At 45.1% G+C, this 14,547-nt stretch overlaps 1 protein-coding gene across 1 annotated transcript in view; it reads left to right on the forward strand.

The window, feature by feature from the left end:
• Positions 1 to 3,331, forward strand: part of disc1 (DISC1 scaffold protein) — a 28,109-nt gene extending 24,778 nt beyond the window's left edge. Inside the window, exons 8-10 of the mRNA XM_034682286.1 lie at positions 36 to 138; positions 2,932 to 3,120; positions 3,255 to 3,331. Of these exons, the coding sequence (XP_034538177.1) occupies positions 36 to 138; positions 2,932 to 3,120; positions 3,255 to 3,331 (369 nt within the window). The remainder of the gene's footprint in view (positions 1 to 35; positions 139 to 2,931; positions 3,121 to 3,254) is intronic.
• The last annotated feature ends 11,216 nt before the right edge of the window (positions 3,332 to 14,547 follow it).

Consider the following 14,547-nt stretch of genomic DNA (forward strand, 5'->3'; position numbering starts at 1 on the left):
CTCTCTCTCATCCATCTTTTTCTCTGTTTCCCCAGGTGGTCATGAGTCAGAGGCTGGGCAGCAGCCTGAGGAGGAAAGTCAGCGAGACAGAAACGCAGCTTTTAACACTGCATGAAGCGAAGCTGGCAGCCATCTCAGGTAAATCCACGCCCTGTATACGTCTTTCATTCACCTCGTTTAAATCCTCCAACATCAACCGTATTCATACTGCGGCCTTCTTACTCTGACCTCATGCTCAGGAAACACTAATGATGTTATAAGGTCATGCTGCTGCAGTTTAAACTCAGGTAATACGACAAATCGTTACGAACTGACCGCTTCAGATTCATCAAACACTGAGAGAGACTCCCCACGTCTGCAGATTTGAAGATCTAGTGGATGATTTTTATTTTTCATGGAAAAGTGCTAGCGCTAGTTAGCATAGCTACACAGCTTCATGTCGTAGCTGTAGCTGTAGCTGTAGCTGTAGCTGTAGCTGTAGCTGTAGCTGTAGCTGTAGCTGTAGCTGTAGCTGTAGCTGTAGCTGTAGCTGTAGCTGTGTACCAAGACACACCTCTACATATTAACAAATAAAACAACAAGAAACACTAAATCTGTGACCAATCCTTCAGAAAGGTCCTGCTGCCTTTCTGGCAGAGGTCGGTTTTACTCCCCACGTCTGCAGATTTGAAGATCTAGTGGATGATTTTTATTTATCATGGATAAGTGCTAGCGCTAGTTAGCATAGCCACATAGCTACATGTTCGTAGCTGTGTACCAAGACACACGTCTACATATTAACAAATAAAACAACAAGAAACACTAAATCTGTGACCAATCCTTCAGAAGGGTCCTGCTACAGGCGCCTCTCCGTCAGGATCAGATTCTGGATCAGATTCAGAGGGTTGAAGTAACGCGATCTCTGAGCAGCCGTGTATATTCAGCCAACATGTAAACATTAGATCAACGTGCTGGAGAGCCGAGGGCACATCCACTTCCTGAGGGGGCGTGGTCAGAGGGAAAACAGAGTGTTCTGAGGAGGACTGAAGAAGAGGGCTTTTCAGGCAGACCAAAATCTGATTTCAAAGTGTTTTTTTGAGCACAAACTTTAAAGACATGTTTTGGGGACCTCTTAGACCAATATATATTGATGAAAAAAGCGTGATATGTCACCTTTAATTAGTCCATCTCCCACCCGTTCATCTGTTAGTGGTGAGACTCAGTTTCACAGTAAACAGCTCCACAGAGGCTTCACTCTGGCTTCCTTCAGCGGTATGAACCCGAAACAGGAACTGATGCTCTTGTAATTAACAAGTTTTTAACCCTCCTATTATCCTTGGGGTCAATTGGACCCCATTCAATGTTTAACATCTCTAAATGAATGACTAACATCATTTTTTTGCCTTCATATTTCATGACTTTTCCTAATTTAATGGGGACAACTGGGAAAATGTAAAATTAAAATGTTGATATGTTCCAATTTCCTGTTAAAAAAAAATTACGCATCGGTGTTCCTTTGGGTCAATTTGACCCCAGGCTGTTTTAGCTGTATATAACATAAGAAATATCAACATTTTACACACATTTGTTTTGGTTGTTTTGGATGATATTGAGGTGAGGTCACTATCAATCAATCAATCAATCAATCAATCAATCAATCAATCAATCAATCAATCAATCAATCAATCATTCAATCATTCAATCAATCAATCTTTATTTGTATAGCGCCAAATCACAACAAACGTTATCTCAAGACGCTTTTACAAACATAGGAGGTCTAGACCACTCTATGTCAAATTATGAACAGAGACCCAACTTCAAGACAGGGTAAGACTCAGTCTGACCCCACCTTAATCCATCATGAGCATTGCACATCGCAGTATTTAGCTAGTTACAGTGGTGAGGAAAAACTTCCTTTAACAGGCAGAAACCTCCAGCAGGACCAGACTCATGTTAGACAGCCATCTGCCTTGACCAAGTTGGGTCTGGAAAAAGGGATAGAGGAGATATAACCAAGGACACTTCCGCATGTGACTGCAGGAGCTGGGATCGAACCGCCAACCTTTAGATTGAGATATAATATTTCCAGCCACCATGTCTCTAAAGACATTCAATGATGAGTCCTGTGTCATACGTTTTGATAACATAGAAACAAGGCAGGGCCGACAGGAGCATGACAAACTCACAGCAGTTTGATGTTCTGTTTGACATATAAAGTCCTTCTAAATGCTTTAAATTGTGTTGCTTAACAAAGAAACATAAGGTACCTGACACATAAACCTGGGTAACAATCTGTTTCTGGAGGTTTAAATTGCTGGGGTCAAATTGACCCCAAGGATAAAAGATGTTAGTAAATGTGAGGGTAACAGGAGGGTTAAGTTTGCTGAAATAACAACATAATGATGCAGATTAGCCAAAAGTCAAAAGTCAAGCTTTGTCAGGTCTGTCCTCAAGAGGAGAAGAAAACTACGTCTACAATGTTTGTTTGTTGAATGGAGGTCTATGAAAGAGGATTAGAGACACTGATGTTTTTTTTAGCTCTGACCTCTGTGCTGTTGTTGTTTTTAAAATGTTTACAAAGGCTACTTTATTTTGTTTTTGAGGTCATAATAAATAAAAATAAGTTAAATCCAGCCGCGTAGGAACAAACCAGCATCAGCTTATTTTAGATTATTGCCTGTAAAGAGCTTTCGTCAGCTTTTACAAACTTACTAACCAAACAACCAAACCGAGATTATTCTAAACTCAGAGTTATAAATATATTCTTTAAATTAATAACACATTACAGAGAGGTTATAACAGAGTTTGAGCTCTGCACACTGAGCATGAAGTCACACAGGCACATGGCCGCCACGTGAAAGTGGTAAATTAGCCTAATCTAATGATGCTATTAATGACTGAGACGCTCATTAATGCTGGGGCTAAGCTTAATGTGCCTCTGGCTCTGTGCAGGTAATGACTTCAGCAGTGCCAAGGAGCTGAAGGCGGAGATGAAGGCGGTGTACCTGGAGCGGGACCGGCTGGAGGCGCTGGCCAAGCGTCTGCACAGCCTCAGCGCGGGGAGCAGCCAGGAGCTGGGCCGGATGAAGGAGCAGAGGCAGCAGCTGAGGCAGGAGCTGGAGCAGAGGGAGGCCCGGCACGGTGAGTCACTGAAGCTGCATCAAAAAAACATAAAGTGAGGTTTATCCCAGAGGAGGAGCTGCTGAGGGAACAAAGACACGAAAACTACAAATCAGACTGATTACTGTGATAAAAGCTTTGCACCACTCCAACAGCTTCAACACGACCTGACTTCTACAGCTACAGGAGAGTCACTGAGAGTCCTGCAGGCAGCTCAGACTTATTTAAATAATGTCAATAATCAATAGATGATCTAAAGGTTAAATAAAGGCAAGCGATGCATCCTTTAAACCATCTCTGTATATAGATTTTTACACAAATGGACGACAAGCTCCCGAAACAGTGAAACCAAAACATGTAGAGCTCCCCCTACTGGCTGGCTGCAGTACATGTCATAAACCCCACCTCCTTTCAGGCAGCCAGTCAGTATATAATCTTAAGGCATTGGACCGGTGGACCCAGGGTCTAAATTTAGTTCAGGGGTAGATAATCTCCCCCCTAAAAAGCCCCTGCTCGGGGGGTAGTACTTCTCAAAGGTCCCGGGGCTTTCAGGGGGCAGGGCCTGCAATCCTGAACATGTCTGATTGGTAGATTAACCGCAGTGTTTTTATTCCGCCCGGCCGTCCACAATAACATCACACACATCTGTGATTCACTTGATTTCTCTTTCTTTCATTAGTTTTTATTTGTTCTATCTTTTTTGTATGTGTGTGTACTTTTCAAAAGAAGAAGCTGTGATTCTCTTGATTTAGCAGCTTGTAACAGTAGTCTTCTCTCAGCCCACCGTGAATGCGTCTCTCGGGGTGTTCCGGTTTTAAAAGTGACCCTGTAAACTGGAGACCTTCAGCTGAACGTGTCAGTGTTTGTGGAGTTTACACAGCTGTTGAAACACAGAGGGAGTTTTAAGATTCAATATCCTCATCAGATATTTAATGGCTGAAAGTCTCCAGTTAACAGGGTCGTGGTTTAAACCAAAACACCGCCCGATCTCTGCCACGGCTTTTTGAGTTCAAAAGGATTTTAAAGCCGTGTTGAAACGTCTTTGCTACTCGCGCTTATCTCCTCTCACGTGTTGATTCAGTGAATCCCTCTGTGATGAAATATAGCACCATCTAAAACAGCGCCAGCTGTGTCTCTTCATGCTAACAGGCTAACTGTTGTGTTGCTCATAATGATACCTGCCTGTCCGTCTGCTTCTATGGTGTCATCTGTGATGAATGCATTCATCTTTGTTTCACTGCCCTCTACTGGTCTGGTGGTGTAGTGCATTTACTTTTTTTACCCTCCATACGTCACTGGCCTGATTTGCACAATCTACCCGGGACTTCAGCCAGCGGTCAAAACGCAGACAACAATGGGGGCACAGGAACCTTTTAGTTCAGGGTAAAGTAGTTCTGGGTTCTAAAAGACCCTGGAACTCTTGGTCGAAATGCACCTTTATTATGACAGCACCCTGCCCACTCAAATCCCTGCATACTTAATGAGGTTGTAAACTGAGAGGCTGCAGAGCCGCATAGGAGGAACCTGTGAAGGATTGTTGTTCTCAGGTTTAATTTGTGCAGCCTGATGTTGTTGAGTTTTATGAATGAGTCTTATTTTAAATATGTTTTGTGTCTCAGTAGTTCCCTCCAGGCCTCAGGTTCATATTCATTCTGCAGGAAACACTCACGATATAAACTGCAGCCTGATTGGTTAGCGGTATGCCATACACACTGGAGGGGGCAATTTTAGTTGAAAGGTAAATCTCTCTGAAAACACCTTTTAAATATCAATCTGAATATAAATGATGAGCGCTCTTTGAAAGACGAGTCCTCTCTTGATGTGGCTCCATGCTGCGAGGACATCAGTGGACGATGACTTTTCTCCCAAATGAAGGAGAAGTGATCTGCTGTCGATGGCATCAAATGAGATACCAGCAGGAGCGAGGCTGTTAAGAGGAAGAGGGGGATGAGCTTTAGATTGTGTGAAGTAGCCAATTACCTCCGAGCCACTCAGCGTAGACACGAGGTATCGGCGCTCACACACTCAGAGCGGGAGGCCTCTTAAAGAGGCTCACTTTCAAGGGGGGGGTTAGAAAAGTTTGGCCTTCTGGCTCTGGCAGAGATAAATGGATTCTGACAACACCACCTGCAGTGCTCCTCTCTCTCTCTCATCCATCAGTTACAGGGAGATTTTTAAAAAAGGTCACTTCCCTCTCTGAGGCGATGTGACAGGAGGGCACTAAGGAGGGGGAGAGGGCACCGGGGAGCGGCTGAGGGCACCAAAGAGAGGGCGAGGGCACTGAAGAGGGGGCATGGGCACCCAAGAGGGGCCGAGGGCACCGAGGAGGGGGGCGAAGACAAGGGTACAAGGAGGGGGCGAGGCCACCGAAGAGGGGGTGAGGGCTCTGAGGAGGGTGCAAGGGAAGCGGGGAGGGGGCGAGTACGAGGGCACAAGGAGGGGGCAAGGGCACAGAGGAAGGGGAATGGGCACCCAAGAGGGGGCGTGGGAAGCAAGAAGGGGGGCGAGGGAACCGAGGGGGGGCGAGGACGAGGGCATAAGGATGGGGCGAGGGCTCTGAGGAGGGGCGAGGGCAGTGGGGAGGGGGCGAGGTCAAGGGGGCGAGGTCGAGGGCACAAGGAGGGGGCGAGGGTACTGAAGAGGGGGAGTGGGCATTGAGGAGTGGGCACAGAGGAGGGGGCGAGGACACCAAGGATGGGGCAAGGAAACCAAAGAGGGGGCGAGGACACCAAGGATGGGGCAAGGAAACCAAAGAGGGGGCGAGGACACCAAGGATGGGGCAAGGAAACCAAAGAGGGGGCGGGGACACCAAGGATGGGGCAAGGAAACCAAAGAGGGGGCGAGAGCACCAGGGGGGGTGAGGATGAGGGCACAAGGAGGGGGCGAGGGCACAAAGGAGGGCTCTGAGGGCTCCGAGGAGGTGGCAAGGACACCAAGGAGGGGGCGAGGGCACCGGTTAGGGGGCGAGTGCACCCTCCCCAGGGCCCTCTGCTAGGGAAAGATACCAAGCAACAGCCTGCTGTACTAGTTAAGGCTTTAAACGCACTAGTTTACTAGTTTTACTCTAAAAGCCTTGATCATAGTCAACATTGTCCTTTTTAACTGAGACTCAAAAAGTTTACTTGTTAACTAGTTAGCAAAAAAATCTGCTAGTTATTCTACTGACGGGCATTTTGACCCGACCTCTGTTCTAGTAAGGTTCTAACTGTTTACCATTAATAACAACGCCACCTGTTAGTCACACCAGTGAGAGGAATTTTACTCTTTTATTTTACCTGTAAGGCTCCAAACAGTTTATAAGTTAACCAGTATGTGACAAAATATCCACTAGTTATACTAGTTTAAAGCATTTTCACCCAACCAGTGGAGAAGCTGGACTCCAAACATATACTACAGTTAACTAATCAGGCCTTAAACAGTTAACTAGTAACCAAACACACCCCGGGCAGTATAACTAGTTTGGGCCTGAGATAATTAAGAACTCAGATTTAACATGTTAACTGGTGTGCAGCATGTAAATGAAGCGGGTGAGATTATAACTTAATCTTTGATCCAGATACAGTGGGATTTTCTTATAAACTTTGGAGCCAATAGAAAGCCTTGATGCGTCTCCATCTCGTATTCAGGCTTCTAGTCTAATCAGTAAACTAGCTTTCATTACTAGTTTAATAATAAAACAGATTACACCTTCACTTCAGAGACTAGTAAACAGTTTGAGCCTCATTAGTTAATGCTTAAATTAAAATAACCCTAACTGTGTTGCTTGTGACTCTTTTCCTCTTACTAGTTAAAGCTGGGGTTGGTAGTCTCGGAAAAATAGCATGAATTTGAATGTAGCATTTCCTCAGGACTGCGTCTAACCCCTCCCCTCCTCCCTCAGAGCTCCTCCAAAACGATGCCCCCCCCCCCCCGCTCACATGCACGAGCGCTGCTGACTTGCGACCATATGATGGTGACTGATTCAAAACCGGTCCTCAACAAAACATTATCATAGTGAAAGTTAAAAACACAAACAAACATGGCTGCTGTTAGCACTCACAACTATCATGCTAGCATTATCCAGTTGTCATGGTGACATGATATCAGGAGAAAAGTTATAACGCATATATAATACTGTAACAGATCTACTGTTTGTTAAACATGTTCAGTGTAGATGTTCTTAATTCCTACAGTGTTGACGGTCAGTGAAGGCATCAGGAGAGGTGTAGAGTATGTGCGCGGGAGAGAGGAGAGACAAGAGGAGAAGTTCTTCATTCATTCAAACATTGATTGTTGTTTTGTTGGTTGGCGTGATCACGGCCGACAGTGACCGGTTATTAAAGATCAACGTGTTCACGAATCGGCTCGTCATCCCTACAGCGTCCGGACGGACGCTACAGTACATCTACATTTCTGTAGGACTTCCAAAAGTCATTCATTCTTCTGCTTGTCAGAGCCCCGTGGTGAGAGCTTTTTAGACTCTGATCCGGACTACAGTCCTGAGCAAAGCACCTCATCGGGTCAGAGGGGACAGGCCCGAGGACGAGCGAGAGGGGCAGTCAGTAGAGTCAGGAGACGGGGACTCAGAGTACACGCCGAGGAAATGTACGCGCAGGAGGCGGGCAGAACGGCAGGACGGGATTTGAATGGTTTAAAATTTTGGGACCCAAAAAAGGCTGATTGGTTGGTGTTTTCCCAGGTTTACTCCGGCTGTAGATAGCAGCTTTTCTTCTCTCTTTTTTAAGAACACATTATGTAATGATTACCATCAGGACATAAAGATCATTTTGACCAGTATGACAAAAAGTGTATCTAAATCTGATTACCAACCCCAGCTTTAACAAGTTAACAGTTTAGAGCTTCAGGGGTTTACTTGCAGAACTTTCAGCGCTCAGCTAGTGAACAGGTGACTAAAGTAGACTTGAAGTGAGACTTAGTCTTTATATCAGGGACCTAATGCTCAGAGGGTTTACTCCCCCGTCAGCTGCAGAGACCCGTGAAGCCTCTGCATCCTGGCTCAGAGTCAAGCCGCTCTCAGGCCGGAGGAACAAAGCGTCAGGTGAGCGGTACGTCACTAATGTGTGCAGAGGCATGAGTTAATGATTGGTTGTGTGGCTCAAATGCTCAAGTGGGCGCACACAACATGGCAGCCGGCGTAATTTCACAATGAGTTTCTGACACTGAGAAAGGGGCTCATTAAACTGTCATCCCATTCGGTAATAAGGGGCTGGCATGCGCTAGCTGTAAAGTGATAGCTCACAAACAGCACATTAGCATTTCTTTAGCTGGAGGGGATTAGAAATTATAGTCTACTTCAAAGTCAAGATGGCCACCCTTTTGGTTTCTGAGGCTTTTCCAGCTCATGCTAATGAAGCGAGTGTCATCCTGCGAGCAGAACAACGTGCAGCTGTTCATGAAAAGGACCATTGTTGTTCTGGAGAGCCAGAGAAACCGGGTTTGAATAAAAGATGCAGAGACACCAACTTTGTCCAGGCGCGGATGTAATGACGATATTAACAAGATAAACACAAACTTTACAACATTTAAAACCCGTCTGGCATCTGAATGTCTGAAGAGCTGAAACTAAATCTGTCTCAGCACGGGTACGACTAACCCTAAATACCCTAAAACCCTAAACCCTTAAATACCCTCCTGTCAGTCTTTTGGAAGCGGACATTCTGGAGACTGTTGGCTTTTTAAGACACAGAGTTAAAAAATCTTAACTCAAGCAGATTATTTGGGTGGTAATAACCAATCAGCTTGCAGATCACTGAATTTAGTATAGCCCCAGCTTGTTTGATGATGACAGACTGAAGTGGTGTTTGAAGGGAACCCTCCCATCTTCCTGTCTTTGGAACTTGTGAATGATGCGAGGTGTTCGTATAAATTAAGCGAGTGAATGCAAAACACTCTGGCACTCGTATAAGCACAGATTTAGCAAGTGTTGACATTTGGTGTGAACATCACACTCTGTGACTCCATCTTTCAGCTCAGTGTTAAACACGTCTCTGCTGCGTTGATAACCATCGTCTTAAAATCAGCATCATAGCTCCGTCTACTTTTGGGACTCTTTGTTCTGGACGATCACCGCCTCTCTCCGTCTTGCGTCCCTCTGCTGCTCTGGTTGTGAGCAAGCGGCAACCTCAGATCTCAAAGTGTGAAGCCTATGCAAAGTGTTATAAACTGCAATTCATTAAGAATCTGCTTGAGGCTGGCTGCAGAAACACCAGAAACCACATAGACGCCCATTGAAAAAAGACGATCTTTGCAGCATTAATAAACATGTTTACAGTCTGGTTCAAACAACGGCTTGGCTCTATGAAGCTAATCTCTCTAGCGGCACACACTGTATGGGGGGTGAATTTTTTTCTAACGAGACGGTTCAGAAGATATTGAGATTACAAGTTTTTGCCCAAATAAGGACATGACTGTCCTGACTCCCGGTCTGGAACACATAGCTGTTGGCTAAGAGGCTCAAACTCCGCCCCTTTACGTCACACTGTGCCTGGTTGAGTTCAGCATTTCCAATATGGCTGCCGCCGTCGATTGGCTTCAAAACAGCGCTCAGGAACGGATGGGTGACGTCACGGATACTACGTCCATTATTTATACAGTCTATGGGTGTGAATCATGGCTATCATCACGGGGGGACGCTCTTTACAGAGAAGTGGCGCCACCTACTGCTGCAAACAAATCTTTGCATTCCAGAGTCTGGACTCTGAAAACAAGACAATCACTCTTTTTCCACACGAATATTAAGGAAACAAAAACATTTCATATTCGTGTTAATTCAGTAATTTAAAATAAACATTGGAAATGACACATCTCAGTCTTGTTCCTCTCCTGTATTCTGAGTTGACGGGGGTTCAGCCTGGGAGCTATTAGGCCCTGATTGTCACTGGCACGAGCTCAGATGAAAACCCAGCCCATTACAGCTGGAGGTTTGACTCCCTGCTGAGAGTCTAATTTTGCCCCTGAGAGATGAGGAGAGATGCTAAATTTACAAATAAATAATTGAAGAGATGAAGAACCCGAGTAAACGCCCCCCCGGAGTGAGGACATCGAACCCTAATGTGGAGGTAGCGTCAGCGTGTCTCCTCTTCATTTAAACCAGTAATGCTTATTTAATGCTGCTGGTAGCATGCAGGCGCTGTTAGCATGCAGGCGCTATATGCTGCAGCAGGTAATCAGCATCTCTGTGAGGACGTCTGTGGAGGCTCTGCACATGTATTCTGTTAACGTGATCTCTGCTTTCTTCTTTAGAGGAGTCAGAGTTACACTCAGGCGTTATTTAAGTAGATGTACTTGGATCTCTACTGCTCTCCAGTTGAGGTGGGTACACACTACAGGATAACTGGGCTGATTTTTGTCCTGATCTCCCCCTTACGATCAAAGCCAGCAAGGCCTCAGAAGGAGAGATCGTAAATAATGGACATGTTTAATATTTGCGACTAGAAATCCTGCAGTGTGTGGGGATGCACCGAGAGGAGCCGAGCACACACAGTGTGTAATGTCACGTGTACCGGAGCAAAAGCCAATCAAAACGCGAGCTGACTCAGCTGACTGACGGAAGAGGAAGTATAAACAAAGAAAAACATGGCGCCGGTGAAAACAAAAATCTCTTGGAACTCCATAATCCATCATCGTTTTTCTGTTTTGTGTGTTTTCGGAAAGTAAGAGGGCAAAAACAATCATCATTGCTTCGCCATGTTCGTCCGCCATGTTTGTTTACACTGAAGTTACCTTTTACTACACGAGATTTGGAATATTAAGCGTGAAGAACCTGATACTCTGCTGAAGAACCGGGTTAGTGTGTGGTGTGCTCTGTAGTGCGATCTGTCTTTTGTTACCATCAAGTGTGTGGTCTCTAAATGAAGGTGAAGGTTTGAGGAATCCTGTAATGTGTGCCAGCCTTTAGAGAAGAAGTTTCTCTCTCTCTCTCTCTCGCCTTCAGACCATTGAGTCTCTTCTTCCTCTGTGAGCTCCGGTTCATAAAGGAGTCCTCTTGAGTCCTCAGCAAACATCATGGTCTCTGTCAGACCTGAACAGCTGCTCAGAGTGCTGCAGGTGGAGGGACAGGACTGAGAGTGTGGACATGGATGTGCCACGTGCAAAAGTAACAGTAATACATGGACAAGTTTCAAAATAAAGCGTCCACTTATCACGACATAAGTGTTTGGTTTTGAGTCTGTTAAAACATCTGATAGTCTTGCTTCTGTTCTAGTTCTCTGATTGGTTTCTCAACAAAGAGGTGGAGCTGACCGGGATCCCTTTAAACTAGACTTAAACTGTAACGGGCAAAAATGACTAAAATGTGACTTTAAGGCATTTTATTTTGAAGGACTGAGACAGAATCTAAGACAGTTTCCAAAATGAACACTTGTAGACTTCAGGGAAGCGTCTGTTCAATGGATTAAGACTTAAATTGAATTTGATGTTATTTCCAGCAATAAGGTTAAAATAATCTTTTATTCTCTCAAATGCATCAAACTTGAATAAATGAACCCATTAGAAAACTCAAGGATCAAAAGGTTCAGATTTTCAGATTTCAAAGACTTGTTGAGACCAAAGCTCGGCATTGAACGCATGTTAACAAACGTCCCTCTAATACACTAAAGCCATTTCTCCTAATGAAGAGGAAAGCAGTAAAGATCAGGACATGTATGATTTATTCATGACGGGGCCTCGTTCAGGGCTCTTCAGTGGAGGACATGATGGAGCGAGTGACAGCTCTTCTCCTACAGAGTGTCTGAGTGATGGAGAGCGGCGCGGTGGTAAAGTGGACCCTGGAGAATGTTCCGGGTCTTTGTCTCTGAAGTTTTGGCAGGATTCATTTTTCCTGAGGTTTCTGCAGAGGATGTTGTTTCCATTGTGAATTTGTCAGGGGGTATTATAGTGACTGCATGTAAGAGTTACAGGAGAAACAAAGGGAGAGTGATGGAAGCTCCACGACAAAGAGTCCACCCAACGCATCAATCACTTTCACTCCTTTAAGAGGAGGACGAGTTACCTCCACCTGCTCTGCTAATCAAGGGAAGCTTAACACAGCTGTTTGCTTTCAGACATGCTGACTACAGGAGAGGCCAACACCTAAAACACATCCTCAACCAGGAGGTGGCTTGCTTTCCATTTCATCACCAGGTTGTCTGATCCTTGATTTACAATCAATATCTGAAAAAGTTTCCAGAAACCTCGGCTGTACTTTGTTTAAAGTGCTGATGTGTTTATTTTATCCTGATACGACCGGGAACGACACCAAGATCACAGAAGTTAAAGCTCCTGTAAGGAACATTTGGTTTATGTTGCCTGAGGCACCCCCTGTGGACAAAGCAATAACTCTTTTCTCTCCACTCGCCTCCAGTGCACTTTCCTTATGATTTTCATAAACATAAAATCTCATCCTGCTTTTGTTAAAGGTGACATATTATGCTCTTTTTCATCAAAATATATTGGTCTAAGAGGTCCCCAAAACATGTCTTTAAAGTTTATGCTCATAAAAACACTTTGAAATCAGATTTTGGTCTGCCTGTAAACCCCTCTTTTTCAGCCCTGCTCAGAACAGGCTGTTTTCTGTGCCTGTGCCTTTAAATGAGAATGAGCTCTCTGACCACGCCCCCTCAGGAAGTGGATGTGGCCTCGGCTCTCCAGTACGTTGATCTAATGTTTACATGTTGGCTGCTCACAGACCCGCGTTACTTCAACCCTCTGAATCTGATCCAGAATCTGGTCCTGACGTAGAGCCGCCTGCAGCAGGACCTTTCTGAACCATTGGTCACAGATTTAGTGTTTCTTGTTCACAGCTACAAACATGTAGCTATGTGGCTATGCTAACTAGCGCTAGCACTTTTCCATGAAAACTAAAAATCATCCACTAGATCTTCAAATCTGCAGACGTGGGGAGTAAAACCGAACTTTGTGTTTATTAAGACAGCCTACAACTAGCATGCCTCCCTCCTAAGCTCCTTGTTAGCACACACGTGTGCAGGGAATGAAAAACGGAGGAGGGGTTGAGTTGTATTTTATACAGTCTATGGGCTGAACAAGCTCCGAGCTCTGACTTCCTGTTACAGACCGGATGTCGTTGTGACGTATGAAAAACACTGGAAACTGAAACGACTCGTTTCAGCACACATTTACAGAAAGGTGGAGAAATCAGAACAGGGGCAGAATGAATTCTTTTCATTTTCGGGGGGTTTGTAGACATTTGACCAGATTCATATTTGTCTAAATTATGGCTGTCGTAATAAACCAGTATTGGACTGGTTCACAGTAGGGGGCAATAGTGGTTTATACTTTACAGCAGAAGAAGACTCAGCTAGCTAGCCTTTACCTCACTGTGAGGATTCCACTGTAGCGTAAATCATGTCCGAGGAGATGACAGATGAAAGTGCCCGCACCCGGAAAAAAGGTTCTCGCCACGTGTGATTATCGTGGGGTGAAAATCTGGTGTCAGCCCTCATTTAATGGAGCCTTCACAGATGTGGAAGCTACCCATGCCATGGACTCTTATGATGCCCATACCATCAGGGACACTGGCTTTGAACTGTGAGCTGATAACATGCCGGGTGGTCCCTCTCCTCTTTAGAGCGGAGGACACAGCGTCCATGACCATGGCATTTTTTTTTTTTCGTTGCTTAGCGCCGCTCGAGTGGCTGCTTGTTGCAGCAGCTCTCTCTTCATTGTTCTTTTTTCATATCTCTTTAGTTCTCTTTGTATTTGGAGCCTGTCATGACTTTTAATGACTCATTTGTTGGCCATAGACACCAAACTGGCTACGTTTGCAGGGGTGTTTTTACTTTTTTTGTTTCTGTGTGTGTCCGGAGATCCTGTGCAACCATGGTCGCATTGTTTACATACAAGATCAGCTGTTAGCAACCCATAGCATGTTGATGCTAAACGATGCTAGGCCCGATGTTCCCTGCGAGCTGAGGAGAAAGAGGCAAGAATGAAGTGCTGGTACTGAGGTGCAAGCTAAGAAAAGATGACATGGACCCGTCCTTCCACCCACCGTTATGGGGAATGTAAGATCTATCTACGATAAGGTGGACGAGCTAACCCAGCACCAGAGTAGCATCATGCTAACAGAGCTACCACCGGACACGAACGCCACATTGGAAGGATTTCACCTGCTGTGGGCGGACAGGATACAGGAGAGCAAGACTGAACACACTGATGAAGAAGGCCAGCTCAGTCCTGGACCCTGTGGAGGAGGTGGCTGACAGGAGAATTATGGCCAAGCTGTCGTCTCTGATGGACATTTCTTTTCTATATATATTCTTGTTGAAATTCTTGTTCTGTACACCTTCTTGTTTGCTGCTGTAACTCCATGAATTTCCCCGTTGTGGGACGAATAAAGGAGTATCTTATCTTATCATATTTCCAGAGAGAATGTCAGATTTTGATTCATCAGACCACAGGACAGTTTTCCACTTCCCCTCAGTCCATCTTAAATGGGTCCAGAGAAGTCTC

The sequence above is a fragment of the Notolabrus celidotus genome, chromosome 4, assembly GCF_009762535.1.
Source record: "Notolabrus celidotus isolate fNotCel1 chromosome 4, fNotCel1.pri, whole genome shotgun sequence".
NCBI lineage: Eukaryota > Metazoa > Chordata > Actinopteri > Labriformes > Labridae > Notolabrus > Notolabrus celidotus.